The sequence below is a fragment of the Penaeus vannamei genome, chromosome 11 (genome assembly GCF_042767895.1).
Source record: "Penaeus vannamei isolate JL-2024 chromosome 11, ASM4276789v1, whole genome shotgun sequence".
In the NCBI taxonomy this organism is placed as follows: domain Eukaryota; kingdom Metazoa; phylum Arthropoda; class Malacostraca; order Decapoda; family Penaeidae; genus Penaeus; species Penaeus vannamei.
Genome location: NC_091559.1, coordinates 13,670,591 through 13,685,590, shown reverse-complemented (window position 1 = coordinate 13,685,590; position 15,000 = coordinate 13,670,591). Strand labels below are relative to the sequence as shown.

The 15,000-nt window shown below is 36.8% G+C and overlaps 2 protein-coding genes across 7 annotated transcripts in view; one reads left to right on the top strand and one right to left on the bottom strand.

Moving 5' to 3' along the window:
* Nucleotides 1-5,065, top strand: part of LOC113808819 (SET and MYND domain-containing protein 4) — a 14,154-nt gene extending 9,089 nt beyond the window's left edge. For all 4 annotated transcript variants that reach the window (XM_027360316.2, XM_027360317.2, XM_070127022.1 and 1 more), the window contains exons 3-4: nucleotides 2,216-2,340; nucleotides 3,498-5,065. In XM_027360316.2, the coding sequence (XP_027216117.2) occupies nucleotides 2,216-2,340; nucleotides 3,498-4,658 (1,286 nt within the window). In that variant the 3' untranslated portion in view covers nucleotides 4,659-5,065. The remainder of the gene's footprint in view (nucleotides 1-2,215; nucleotides 2,341-3,497) is intronic.
* A 411-nt stretch (nucleotides 5,066-5,476) lies between these two features.
* The window catches only part of LOC113808821 (reticulon-4-interacting protein 1 homolog, mitochondrial), a 14,494-nt gene continuing 4,970 nt past the window's right edge, over nucleotides 5,477-15,000 (bottom strand). For 2 of the 3 annotated variants that reach the window (XM_027360318.2, XM_070127023.1), the window contains exons 5-12: nucleotides 13,084-13,239; nucleotides 12,416-12,514; nucleotides 12,017-12,210; nucleotides 11,467-11,652; nucleotides 10,425-10,602; nucleotides 9,972-10,165; nucleotides 7,893-7,930; nucleotides 5,477-7,363 (exon numbers count right to left, since the gene is read on the bottom strand). In XM_027360318.2, coding sequence (XP_027216119.1) covers nucleotides 7,350-7,363; nucleotides 7,893-7,930; nucleotides 9,972-10,165; nucleotides 10,425-10,602; nucleotides 11,467-11,652; nucleotides 12,017-12,210; nucleotides 12,416-12,514; nucleotides 13,084-13,239 — 1,059 coding nt within the window. In that variant the 3' untranslated portion in view covers nucleotides 5,477-7,349. The remainder of the gene's footprint in view (nucleotides 7,364-7,892; nucleotides 7,931-9,971; nucleotides 10,166-10,424; nucleotides 10,603-11,466; nucleotides 11,653-12,016; nucleotides 12,211-12,415; nucleotides 12,515-13,083; nucleotides 13,240-15,000) is intronic. The other variant, XM_027360319.2, reaches the window with a different exon arrangement.

Here is a 15,000-nt window from a genome sequence, read left to right as displayed (position 1 = left end):
GTACGCATGAATGTATGTATGTATATATTTAAGCGCACGTACGTATTACTTCACGCCACGCCCTCACCCGCAGCAAAACTCTACGGGCCGCCCGCCACATTCCACAACCGCTTGGTCCGGGCGAGCGAGCGCTGTCGGGTGACGCCTCCGCGCTTCACGCCACACGGCTACTCAATGACTAGAGAGTTTTTGTCTTTTTACTTCCTCCTTATTCATCATGCTTTCTATCCTTCCATAATATTACACAATGATACATATGATACGTACCCGGTTCATACGGGATTTTTTTTTTATGCTTCGGCCGGTGTGACGAGGAAGAGAGCAGACGCAACATGGTCAAAATCATCGTTACTTTCTACGCTATTCGTTGTTATAATTTCCTTTTTTTATTCATTTCCGGGTAGAGTTCTGCGCTTGCATTTGGTTCATAGTACATACATCACCGGTTTTCGTGAAGACTCATTATCATCAATGCTATCATTACTACCACAATCTATAATCATTAGAAATCACCACATTTGTTATGTCATTATCATCCTTATTAGTATCATCAATTTATATTACTACACACTATCATTATCATCATTATCAAGATATTTTCTGATTGATCCGGTCAGTTTCCAATCTCCCTGTTCTATTTCGTCTTTCGCCAATTATCAATACTTTATGTGCTTTTTGCCAATGTTTTGCTTTTGCTCAAGTGCTCTTTTGTTCTCGTATGCTCTATCCTCTATTTGTGCTAATCATAAGGATACTAATTGTAAAACTAACACTAATGATGATGGTAATAACAAAAACAACAACAATAATAATAATAATAACAATAATAATAATAACAACAATAATGATAATAATAATAATAATAATAACAATAATAATAATAATAACAATAATAATGATGATAATAATAATAATGATAACTAATGAAAATGATGATGATAATAACAATAACAATAATAATGATAATAATAATAATGATACTACTACTACTAATAATAATAATAATATTATTATTATTATTATCATTATCAATATCATTATTATTATTAATAATAATAATAATAGTGATGATAATAATAATAGGGATAATAATAATAATAATATCCTATGATATAGATTATAGTGATGATGATTATAATGAGTATAGCAATAATGATAGCAATAATAATAATACTTAAAGATAATGATCCTAATAATGATATGATGATAATGATGATGATGATAAAAAATATAATAATAATAATATGGTGATGATGATAGAAATAATGATAATGATGATGATGGATGTTAAAAATAATAATAAAGATAATAAAATGATATAAATAACAACGATACTAACCATAATAATACAAATTTTAACAATACAAATAACAAAAATTAACAACGAGAATAATAATGATAATGATAATAATCAATACAACAGCAATAAAGATAATAATATTAATAACAATAGTGATAATCATACCGACAACCAACAAAAATATAATAATGACAATTATAAATAATGATGCTAATTAAACATACTAATAACAAATAACATCTCCATCATTATCACTATCATCATCATCATCATTCCGCTAGCATTGTCATATCATAATCACCATCACCACCATCAAATGCCATCACCATCACCATTACCATCCTCATCAGTATCACCACCACCCTCATTAAAAATAATCATCACCATCCATGTCAACATCACCCTTCTTATAAATCCTCACCAGTACCACCATCCTCACTAACCTTCACCGCCCTCACTGTACATCCCCATCACCATCACCACCACCCTCACTATACATCACCATCACCACCACCCTCACTATACATCACCATCACCACCATCCTCATTATACATCCCCATCACCCTCACCACCACCTCACTATACATCCCCATCACCCTCACCACCACCTCACTATACATCCCCATCACCCTCACCACCACCTCACTATACATCCCCATCACCCTCACCACCACCTCACTATATATCCACATCACCGTCACCACCACCTCACTATACATCCCCATCACCCTCACCACCACCCTCACTATAAGTCCCCATCACCCTCACCACCACGTCACTATAAGTCCCCATCACCCCCACCACCACCTCACTATACATCCCCATCACCCTCACCACCACCCTCACTACAAGTCCCCATCACCCCCACCACCACTGCCCCCCCTCATGACCGAGCCCCTTCCCCCTTCCCACAGGCGAAGTCCTCGTGGTTGAAGCCCCCGTCTGCGCCGCCGTCAAGCCCGATGGCACGTTCAGGACGCACTGCTCGCACTGCCTCAGACGCGCCCCTGTCCCTCTCCCCTGCCCTACGTGTTCGCTCGTGAGTAGTAGGCGTACTAGGAGTATTTGGGGAGTGGATGGGTGAGTGAGTAACTGGGGAGTGGATGGCTGAGTGAGTAACTGGGGAGTGGATGGGTGAATGAGTAATTGGGGAGTGGATGGGTGAGTGAGTAACGGAGTAAATGGGTGAATGAGTAACTGGGGAGTGGATGGGTGAATGAAGAGTGAATGGATGAATGAATAATTGGGAGTGGATGGGTGAATGACGAATGAATGAGTAATATGAGTGATTGGTAAGTGGATGGGTGAATGTTGGATGAATGAGTGAATGAGTCATAGTGAGTGGGTGAGGTTATAAGGTAGCACTTGGGGAGTGGATGGGTTAATAAGTTAAGTCTGAGTAAAAGTAGTGAATGATTGAATGGGGCATTGGTAAATGAGGAATGAGTGAATGGGGCATTAGTAAATCAGGCATGAATAAAATGAGGAACGAATGAACAGGTGAGGAGAGGATGAAGTTATGAGGTAGTAGTGAGTTACTGCGGAATGAATGAGTGAATGTTGAAAAAAGTATCAGTGAGTAAATGAGGAATGAATGAGTGAATGAATTATTGATGAGGAATCGAGGATTGAATTAGTTAATTAGGCATCAATGAGTAATTAGTCAGTGGATGAGTTAATGAGTGAATGAGGTAGCGAGTAATTAAGGAGTCAATGAGTAACTGAGGAATGAATGAATAATGAATAAAGAATGAATAAATAACAGGAAATCATATCTAAGGAAAGAATGAGTGTGTGGGTGGTTGAGGAATGAGTAAAAAAGTGGAAGCTGCTGTTATTGCTGTTCTTTGGTAATTAGTAAATGTCTCACGAAAGTAGTGGGTTACAGCAAAACGGATTTTCGTCGTATTTTTACAAGGATGTAGGCTATCAGTGCAGATCATATCAAATTCTATCTTTTAAGGGATTTAGAGCCATCTTTGCAGGTCACAGCCTAACACAATTGTCAAAGGATATGGGTTTATGTGTTACTCTTGTGTAATATTTGTCTTTTCTTTCCTGCTAAATTGACTAGACCTCATCGGAAATTTCCATTCTCTTTCATTCAACTTCAGTTTTGCATAGATATAAATAAAACGAAATAATTAGTAAAGTACAAGGAAGTGACCTTCCCATAACCGCCATATTTGCCTGCAGGTGGTGTTCTGCAGCGAGCGCTGTCGGACGGCAGGGCTGAGCGCCTCCCACGGCGGCGAGTGCGCGATGCTGGCGCCGCTGGTGTCTCTGAAGCTGGACCCGGCGCCCCTGCTGGCCGCCAGAATCCTCGCCTCCACCACGCTCGTCCAGCTGCGCGACACACTCCGCCAGCTGCAGACCAACAGCACGGGGGGGAACAAGCCCCTGCTGGAGATCTCGGGCGGCTATCGCGCCCTCTACCACTTGGAGGGCCACGCCACCGCCCGCTCCGAGGCGCAACTGCAGGAGGTTGCTGCTATGGCCTACATTCTGACGCGCGTCTTGCTGGAGAACAGTTCGTTGTTCCTGAAGAACAAGGAGGGGAACATCGTCATCCCCTCCCTGGACGACGTCGTCCTCATCGGAAGTCAGTTCATGCGCCTCATCCTGGGCTTGGAGTGCAACGTGCACTGCATGAAGGAGGTGGAGACCGGGGGCGGTCCGGCGGAGGGGGGCGTCGTGGGCAGGAGCCGCGGGCGGGAGGTAGGCTGGGCCGTCTACTCCGCCCTCAGCCTAATCAACCACTCGTGCGTACCCAATGCGCTGACATCCTGCCTCGGAAGCACCAAGTACCTGTACAGCGTCAGCGTGATCCCTCGCGGCGCCGAAATCACCGACAGCTACGGCGAGAGGTACGTGAGCCACACAAGGCCGAAGCGTCGGGCTGAGCTGCAGCAACACTATTTCTTCTGCTGCAACTGCGCCGCCTGCCAAGGGGACTGGCCTCTCTTCGAAAACATTGCCATCATGCCAAGCCTACGATGCCCATCATGCTTCCAAAAACTGGTCGGGGTTTCTTGCAGTTTGTGTGAACTGGTTTGCACCCAAGATGCTGTGACCCAGACGGGAGTCCGTCTCTATGATGCTCAAAAGATCCAAACTGAATTGACAAACCTGTGGACTGAGTATGCTCAGGCTTCCAAAGAAATACGCAGCGGCAAGTCATCTCAAGAATGCTTATCTAAAGTCATTGATCTCCTCACCCTCCTGGACAGATACACAGTCCACCCTAATCAAGCTTACATCACAGCGCAAGAGACACTCATGACGTGTTTCGACCTCATGGGTTCCGTTTACATACAAGAAAGCAACCAAACTAAATCCCCGGGTGGGAAAGAGTGACAGAAATCAACGCTCTGAGAATGCTGTCAAGTTCGGGTGATGAATCTGAATTTTTACGGTTGTATGCAGAATGTGTGCGCATAGTGCATAGTATTCAACTGCTCTGGAAGAAAAAATGATTGTACATATAAAATTGTTATCATTGTTATGACTAAATATATTTGGTGCATTTCCAGACGTTGCAATGTACAAACAAATTCTGTGATTTTTTGCTAAGCAACCATTAAAACCAGGATTTCAGATGAGTTTTTTACATGCAGTGTTTGTCACTAGTCTAGATGCTTTCTGAATGACTGCAAATGGAACAAAGTTAAGCAATAAAACACCTTTTGAAAAATAATAGATCTTTACCTAACTTGAGTCTCATCTACAGAATTAATTATGTAAAGGCAACTTGCCAAAATAAACATTTATGCTTCCCCTTTTTTCCATCATCTCAAGAAAGATCAGTCATTTATACAGGCAGATAAACATTCTTTATTACCTCTCAATATAAACCTTCATCAATCCATTGACAGCTTTTCTTTATCAGAAAATAATTTTCATCATAGTCATTTTGTCAGCCATATTTGGTACATTACAAACAGACATTTTACGTATCTAATCTTGAAGTTATAGGTGTTTATTTATATGCAGTTAGCATTTGTGTTGGCTATAATGAATAACTCAATGACATAAAACTTAAGACTAGATTAGTGATGGTCTGTCTGTCTGTCTCTTGCATCATTTATTCCTTTTTCTCTTCAAGTCAGTCACTTTTTACCTGAATTTGTTTAAAATCAATCACTAATTGAAACATGTAAGTAAAAAAGTCCAAATTTAAAAGAGTTAACTCTGTTTATTTAGTATCAATTCTGTACATTATGAATAAGAGTGAGGCCATAATACTCTTTACACAAATCTTCCTAGAAAAATTCTGTACATCTAAAAAACTAGTATACATTTTAAAGTTTGGCAGGAAGACCTTACTAGTTTTGTCATTGGTAAAACCTAGAAACCAGAAGCACTTTAGAAAGAGCTTCCCCATTTTCTTGAACTATTTACAAGTTGCATGAATAAATAACCCAGACTGAACCAATGTGAAAAAGGCTTAAAAATTCCTATTTATGATATCTAGTGAGCAAATTGGTACATACACTGAGCAAACCAATTACACTGCATCGGGACGGGCGAATTTTGTAACCACTGATGGACACAATAATTTACAAACATCACTCAACAATATCATTAACTTTTTAAAAAGAACAAAAATTGAAAATATTGAAGTGACTAGAACAATTGCTACTTCCTATATACCAGGCACATACAATCACTTTATTTACTTAAAAAAGGTTTTCAACAAATACTGGTCTTTATATTTAAAGACTTAAATACCAATATCACTGCAGTAAACATAATTAATTCACAAAGATATGTATCTCTCTATAAATACTGCAATGAGGGGGCTTTCCCCTCCAAAGAACACCTAAGGCTGTGCAAATCTTGCATATAAACTAAACCTTTGTATGCAGGTATATGCACAATTCCACTGTGAATTTTGTTGCCCATAAATGGCTCCACAAGCACTCGTTCACTAAGGAGTCAATGAGTTGGTCCTACCTAACCTCATCTGAATTCCCCATTCCTTGACTTTGCATGAAAATATCAATAATGCTATTATCATTATTGATATATGATTATCATTATGTTATCAATAAAATAATATTAAAAAAAGAGAGAGAGAAAAAAAAATATATATATATGTATATATATAAGTATATATGTATGTCTATATATGTATGTATGTATGTATGTATGTATGTATGTATGTATGTATGTATATATAATATATATATATATATATATATATATATATATATATATATATATATATATATATATATATATATATATATATATATATATATATATATATATATATATATATATATATATACATACATATATATGTATATATATATATATGTATGTATATATATATGTATATATATATATGTATGTATATATATATGTATATATATATATATATATATATATGTATATATATATATGTATATGTATATATATGTATATGTATATATATATGTATATATATATATATATGTATATATATATATGTATATGTATATATGTATATCTATATGTATATAAATATATATATATATAGGTATCTATATATATATATATATATATATATATATATATATATATATGTATATATATATATATATATATATATATATATATATATATATATATATATATATATCCTTTCCAAATATTAAGGAAAAGGGTAAATAAGTGAGATAGGTAAGCCTAGTAATAGACTCCTTAGTGACTAAGCACATGTATAGCCATTTATGTGTAATCAGCAATCAGTTAACTATACTCACAGTGAACATGGCATGTATGTCATATCTTAACAGCACAAAGGATTAACACAAAAATAAACAATAATAAAATAAAAATTAAATAAGACAAAGATTCCAACACTTGACACATATGTCTTCAAACCCTTTTGTACATGAACACCTCCAAATACAAAAATAGATTCCCTCCCAACACGAGTGCAAAAATTTCATGGTTAATCTTGAATTCTGCCCAAAGAGTCACTGAATTTCTCCGACACTGAATTTTTCAAGTTTTCCTTCTAAATGAGATTACTTTACATTGACCCTTCCATTCGAGAAGCTAGTGGTCTTGCCCTGCCGATGCAAAGAAAAAATAAAACATTAGAATGCATGTATACAGTGTATAGGTACAAGTATAAGTGTATATTTGAGTGTGATTGTGATTGCATGTCCTTGCATGTCTGTGGTGTTTATTTGTAAGTGCATGTGAGCATATGTGTGTGCATATGTGAGTGTATACAAGTATACATGTATACGTCTTTGTTTGCTTGTGTTTCTGTGTGTGTGTGCATTTGTGTGTCAACAGATATATCACTTCATCTGTCTACGTTTTATTGGAGATAGTCAATTGGATGGAAGGATACATATGTACATCCATAGGAATATAAGTTTGTATTTAGGTATATAAATATATAGGCTGTGTGTAAGCTTGTAAGTATGAACATATGTATCTATGTATGAGCGTGTATGTATACCTGTATATATATCTATGCATGTATGTATGTATGGAACATCAATCAGCTTTAGTTTATATATAATCAATCTGCGAGTGACTAGCATATTAGCATCAACAAAAGCACAAACACATACAGAATATACTTACAGAAAGCCATTCCTAGATTCCTAACAGGGGGATTATTACTGTAACAAACAAAGATCTATGTCAACAGTTAGCTCATCAGCAAATTACAAGCAACACCAGGAAGGGTTATAAGATAAATATATAAAAAAAAGAGAAAAAAAAACATGCTGCTGCTAAAGATCTGTCATGTGGATTCTGAATGCAAGCAATTGACTAAAACCATCTACCATTTTCTACTACAAAAATGTCTTTTTTTTATGTCAGGGTAATTCAACTGTTTGTTACTGAAATGAAATGCCAAATCTCTGTAAATACAAATGTAAACAGAAACACAGGTATAATACATCTTTTGCAAAATTTACTTAGAAAAATACAAGAAAATTACAGTTTTGTTATTTCTTCAATCTGAACTTTTGAATCTTTTGCCTTCTTTCATTTTATCACTGTATTCTTTTTGTGTCATTCATTTCTTTCATCTTTTTATAGACATTTTAAATACTTTTTCCTCCCAAACTACCATCTCATTCTTTCCCAACTCTCTATAATTTCTTTCATTTTCTTATACATACTTTCTAAATACTATTTTTTCTTCAAAAGTTCCATCTCATTCTGTCTAATCTCACTTTCACTATGATCTTTTCTATATACCTAAATCTTGAAATACAAGCTCAATCAACTAGTTATGTGTGTATTTTTCTATCATCAATCTATTTATCTTTATTTATATGTAATATATTCTCCGTGCCCCTTTTAATTCTACGAGATGTGGGTTTAGTTTACTTTGCTATACCTGCTAAGACAGCATGGTCTTTTTTAATTTCTATTAGGCTTATATCATACTTTTCAACTATATATGTTGTTTTTTTTTACCCTTTCCTGAATGTGCTTTAATATATTCCAAAGATTCACATACTCTCAACATCCGATCTATAAGATTTACCTTATCTACATCAAAATACTCTTACATTAAAGCAAGAAAAAAATTAAATAAATTATATATAAATCTACAAATTCACAGAACATCACTATGAACTATAACTTATCAGTTGGGGAGAAATTAAATGGTCTTGTAAAAATCCTTTAGAGTTGAAGGGGAAAAATTAGTTGAGGGAAAAAACACAAATCCACTTTATGAGGAATTTGGAGAAGAAATAAAGGAGAATAATGATGCTGGTGATGATGCTGGTGAATGGTGGTGATAGTAATAATAATGATAGCAAGGAGGAAGAGGAGGAGGAGGAAGAGGAAGAGGAGGATGAAGAGGAAGAGGAGAAGGAGGGAAGAGGAGAAGTAGGAAGGAAGAAGAGGAGAAGGAGGAGGGAAGAGGAGAAGTAGGAAGGAGGAAGAGGAGGTGGAGAAGGAGGGAGGAGTAGGAAGATGATGAAAAGGAAGAGTAGGAGGAGGAAAAGGAAGAGTAGGAGGAGGAAAAGGAAGAGTAGGGGGAGGAAAAAGAAGAGTAGGGGAAAGAAAAGGATGAGGATGAGGATGAAGAGGAGGAAAAGGAAGAGTAGGGGGATGAAGAGGAGGAAAAGGAAGAGTAGGGGGAAGAAAAGGAGGAGGAGGAGGAGGAGGGAAGAGAAGTAGGAAAGAGGAGGAGGAAGAGGACACAGAGGAGGAGGGAGGAAGAAGAGGAGAAGGATGAGGAGGAAGATGATGAAAAGGAAGAGTAGGAGGAGGAAAAGGAAGAGTAGGGGGAGGAAAAAGAAGAGTAGGGGATAGAAAAGGATGAGGATGAGGATGAAGAGGAGGAAAAGGAAGAGTAGGGGGAAGAAAAGGAGGAGGAGGAGGAGGAGGAGGAGGAGGAGGAGGAGGAGGGGGAGGAGGAGGAGGAGGAGGAGGAGGAGGAGGAGGAGGAGGAATAGAAGAAGGGAAATAAGTTGTGGAAGAATGGGAGTAAACAGAGCAAGAAGAAATACTCCTAGAAAAATCAATGGATAAATCAAATGAAAAAAAAAAAAAAAAAAAACAATCAAGGATAAAAATAAATATGTATAATAGATAAACAAAGAATACAGAATAAAAACAGACTGAAAAAAAGGCACATTCCAATACACACAGATCATCATTCACCGCATTTCCTATACCATGTCACGCACTTACCTAAATCGCACCACAGTCCTGCCAATCTGTTCTCCCTTAGCGACATGCGCAAATGCCACTTCTGCATCCTGGGCGGAATAGGCCTTGTCCACCACAGCCTGCAAGCGTCCTGCTTCAACAAGGGGTGCCACACTCTCCAGGACATGCCCACATACCTCTAGGGTGCCCCATCGCCCGCCTGTTAGCCATGGAGCCTGTGGGAAGTCATGTTAGACAATACAGGATGTTATACTGGTATGATAATGATAATGCTGATAATAATGATAACAATAAATGTTACAATGATAATAATTAGGAAAATAATAATAGTATTAACACTAATGGCAATAAAAGAGAAAATAACAGTAACTATATTAGGCTATACCCTACAGTAAATATCAATAATAAAGACTCACGACATTATCACTATTCACCACCACTAACAGCTCATTCCTACCTTCACAATTTACTAACCTGAGTGAACCAATAACGCAGCCTCATGCCAAGGGAGTACAGGGCCCCTGTCACATAACCATAAGAATCCGACGCAAGCTGAGATGACGTGGCAGTGACAACCAGTCCTCCGGGAACACAATGTTTCAAGCACGATTCATGTAGCACCTCACCTACAGTGTTTAAAATGACATCGTACCTGCCAAGTTCAGATCACAGAATAAATATCATTGCAAATTTCCACTTTACACAAGAGTATTAACTCACTGGCACTGGGTAACTGCATTATCCCCTGTAGTTTTAATTTGTCAATATTTCTGTACTCATAAATGGCTCTGTAAATGCTTAGTCACCAAGGAGTCAAATTAGTAAGCTAAATAAGACCTCGCCTGATTTCACCATTCCTTGAATTTTTGGGGAATATTATTTTTTCTAATGCTATAAATATTGATAGTTATCAATTTCAGTGACACCATGATTATCATAATATTATTAACACTACTAATAGCAGTAAAATCATAAAACAGAATCTTTCCAAAAGTCAAGGAAGCAGGTAACTAATTCCCTGATGACTGTGCTTGTTGAGCCATCTATATGTAAACAAAATCATTTAGCTAAAATCAGTCATGGCACCCCAGTGTCAGTGGGTAAAAAGAAAAAGAAAAAGAAAAAAAAAGAAGAAAAGAAAAGAAAAGAAAATGAAAAAAAAAAGAAAAAAGAAAAAGAAAAAGAAGAAAAAGAAAAAAAAAAAAAAAAAGAAAATAAAAAAATAAAAATATATATATATATATATATATATATATATATATATATAATATATATATATATATAAGTAAGCATCAGTATGTATCAATGTAATTTATATGTGGGTATATCTACTGTCTACTCATTCCTTGAATTTTCAGGAAAATCGTTTTTTCCCAATGCTACTGATAGTGATTGAAGCTTTAGTAATATAAGTATTTGTGGAGCCATCTGCATATAAACAAAATCAAGCCATCCCAGCACAACCAGCTAACCTCGCTTCCACTCAATGTAAACTTCACAAGTCCCAGAGCCTTACTTCTCTCTTAACATTAGCTCCTTGTCGAAGTTTGAATTGTCATATGTGATGACGTCATCAGCACCAAGCATGTGGGCCAGAGGAGCAGCACGCGAAGACACCGTTGTTGTCACGTGGCCACCCCAAGCCCTCACTAACTGTATAGCCACGACACCAACACCTGACACACCGGCATGCACCAAAATCCTGTTGACAGTCATGGTTATGATTAGCTTATGATTAATGCATTTTCATGGTTTACTGCCATGGTTAATGTAATACTGAGTCTACTATTACATTTCATTTTAATTTTCACTATCATATTCAATATTTTATTCCTATTCAATTTTGTATTTGCCAAGTCAGTTGTTATCAAAAGGTTTCATCTGATCATAATACAAAAATAAGAAGCAGTGAAAAAGAAAGAGAAGTTTAAAGAAGGAAAGATAGAAAAGGGGAGCAAGAGTGAAAAACAGCAAAAGAAAAATAGATGATAAATATTCAAAAAAACAAATGACAAAGGGAGAGGCAAGGTAAGCACACCCTCCCTCTATATGCCCCCATGGCTCACCTCTTGCCTGCAGTGGAGTCAGGTCCCAGGCCACCCTGTGTCACCAGGGCATCCCAGGCTGTCATAATACTGTAGGGCAAGGCGGCTGCCCCTTCGAAGGTCAGCTGTGAGGGTTTGGGGGCCACAAGGTCATCAGCCACAACAACATATTCACTTAAGGTCCCTGGGTGGTAGAAAGGGCAGGCCAACCAAACCTGCACCAGGTAAAAGAGGGTGATATAAAATTTTGTAGTGAATACAGAGCATAATAATTAAATTGTTTTAAAAACTGTAACCAAAGATGAAGTTAATGCCATGTGAGTGAGAACATGATCTAAAGAGTTTTACAGGAACAATAAAATCAAAGCTGTCATTCAAAAACGAATCAAAACGATCTTCAGCCTCTTGTGCATGCCATACCTCATTCCCCTGTTCCACCTTGCTCACATTTTTCCCAACAGCAACAACAATCCCCGAGCAGTCTCTTCCCAACACAACCGGAAACTCTCCTTCTGTATTCTTGAGAAGAGAAAGAATTATAGTGAAACATTTTTCATTTTCATTAACCCACTTACAACAGGTGTCCCATATATGAGATACCCGGTAAAGTAAGCATTGCTGGGTGTCCCGCCGGTGTGACACTAGATCGGAGCTTGCGCTCTGATTTTGTCCCCTGTGGCAGGCTGTGCGTGGACAAGTTCCCAGATTTGCCTGCGCACCGATTTTGAATCCGCCAGGAAAACATTATTTTTGGTTTGAAAATGTACCGTTGCTAGTGGGTTGACAATAAAAAAAAAACAGAAAAATGGATATTATCATATAAACATAAATTATCATTGAAAAAAAAAAAAAAAAAAAAAAATTATATATATATATATATATATATATATATATATATATATATATATATATATATATATATATATATATATATATATATATATATATATATATATTTTATTAGTATCTGAAATCACTTCAAAGCTTACCAAAATAACAGTCATATTTACTGGTGCATAAAAGATCCATTTCCAATCTCTAACATCCCCCCCCCCCACCTTCTACCCCTAAAACTCCCTCTCTCTTACTGGATTGTACTTATTGAGTTGCCGTCTGAGCACACGTCCGTATCCTTCTGCCACTTTGATGTCGAGGTAGTCGATCCCTGCCGCCTTCACCTGCACCAGCACTTGATTTGGCTGCACGATCCTAGGTGCCACCACATCCTCCACAACTCCAATAGCCTGTAGAAGGAGGAGGAGTGTAAGAAACATTGCAATAGAACTTGGATGTAAGAGAAGTCTTAATAGAAATTAGGTGTGGATGTGGAGATACGAAATTTTCTTTTTGGTTACTTGGAAATTCTATGAAGAGTACAATATTGTTGTGCCAGTTTGAACAAGTGGATGAGACTGAACTAGCGGACTAGACTGAACTTCTTGAATATTAATCGACAATCAGTATTAAGAGTGAATTCACCTGTGTGCATTTTATTTTTCAAATGTGCAAACTTGGTTTATGAATTTTGTGCTTGAGTATTACCATCTTTAGCATCATGAAAAAATAATTAATTAACTATTACTTCAATCTTTCAAAAGCTGGTGCATCAATATGTTATCAGTTGAATAACAATAGCAGACAAGAACATTTGCAGAGAAAATAAAGTTCTTCCATATAATAGACATTTCCTTCCATATAGCTGCAATATTAGCTGTTACATTAGTTAGCAGCCAATCGTACAAACAAACACCAACACAGCAGTTAATTTCAATAGTGAAAGACCCTTAATTATGTGCCATCCTAGTTCTACTGCTCCTTTTCTGACAATACAAAATCCCCTTTTCCCCAAATGTAACAGCCTGACACATCAAATGTACAACTCTATATAGGAACATATAGCAAAACACATTATTCATTAAGCAAATGTAATAAAAAACAAGTAACTGCCCTTAAACAGAACACACTAAAAAGCATGAAAATAACTTTAGAAAAGAATGCAAATATGTAGCAGCATATTCTGAATGCAAACTCAAGAACAATACCAAACATTGCTCCAATCTTCAAGTTGCACAGGCTGGACACCAGCAACATTTCTGCTGGCAGAAAAGAGAAAAGAGCAACAAAAAAAGGAGGAGACAGAAGCAACAATGAGAAAGAAAAGAAAAACAGAGCTCTAGCCTCATGTAATTAAAATGGATTTTGGCCAAAACATGTGTGCATGCAAACTCCTCTTCACTCCACATGACTAAAGCAATGTCCTTCTGCTTCATCTGTTCCTCTTGTGTACTAATGACCTTCCACAATCTAAGGCTACTCTCTCTACTAGTGATGACTGTATACTCCTTCATTAAGTCCTACATCATTTACTGGAACACTGGGAGCAAATCTGGCATGTCTTTTACCTGACAAATATAAAATCCTTTGGTTCACAAACTCCCTCACACCTCTACCAGCTCTAATCTATCAACTACCTGTGATATATCCATCGTTCCTAATCCATATAATACAAAGGATACACACTTTGAGATACCTGAGAAGGAATTTCCACAATTGGATGGATCAGAGGTGGAAGGAAGTAAAAGAATAACTGAATATCAATATATCTAGTCTTGAGCTGATAGATTATTTCAGCACAGACACTGGTCAGATATTACATAAAAAACTCTTATTCTTACTGAACAATTATAAAATGATGTTCAATAAAGACCTTTTTTCAGGCCAAAAGATATAAGAAAGACAGCAATGATTCCCAAATGGATGTGCTTTGCTTATGGACAGCTGACAGTTGCTTTATCATAATTTCCTACTGAAGTTCTATGGCGAGCTTCTCACTATTCTTATAAAACAAAACGTACAAGAAAAGAAAAAAGAAAATGTAGGACACCATTCCCAATATTCTCTGATTTGCAAGCATATCTACTATTATTTGAACATATGGTGAATATAAACACCATCAAGCAGTGATGGTTACTGGAGCAATGACTGTTTGCATTTTGTTCCACTTT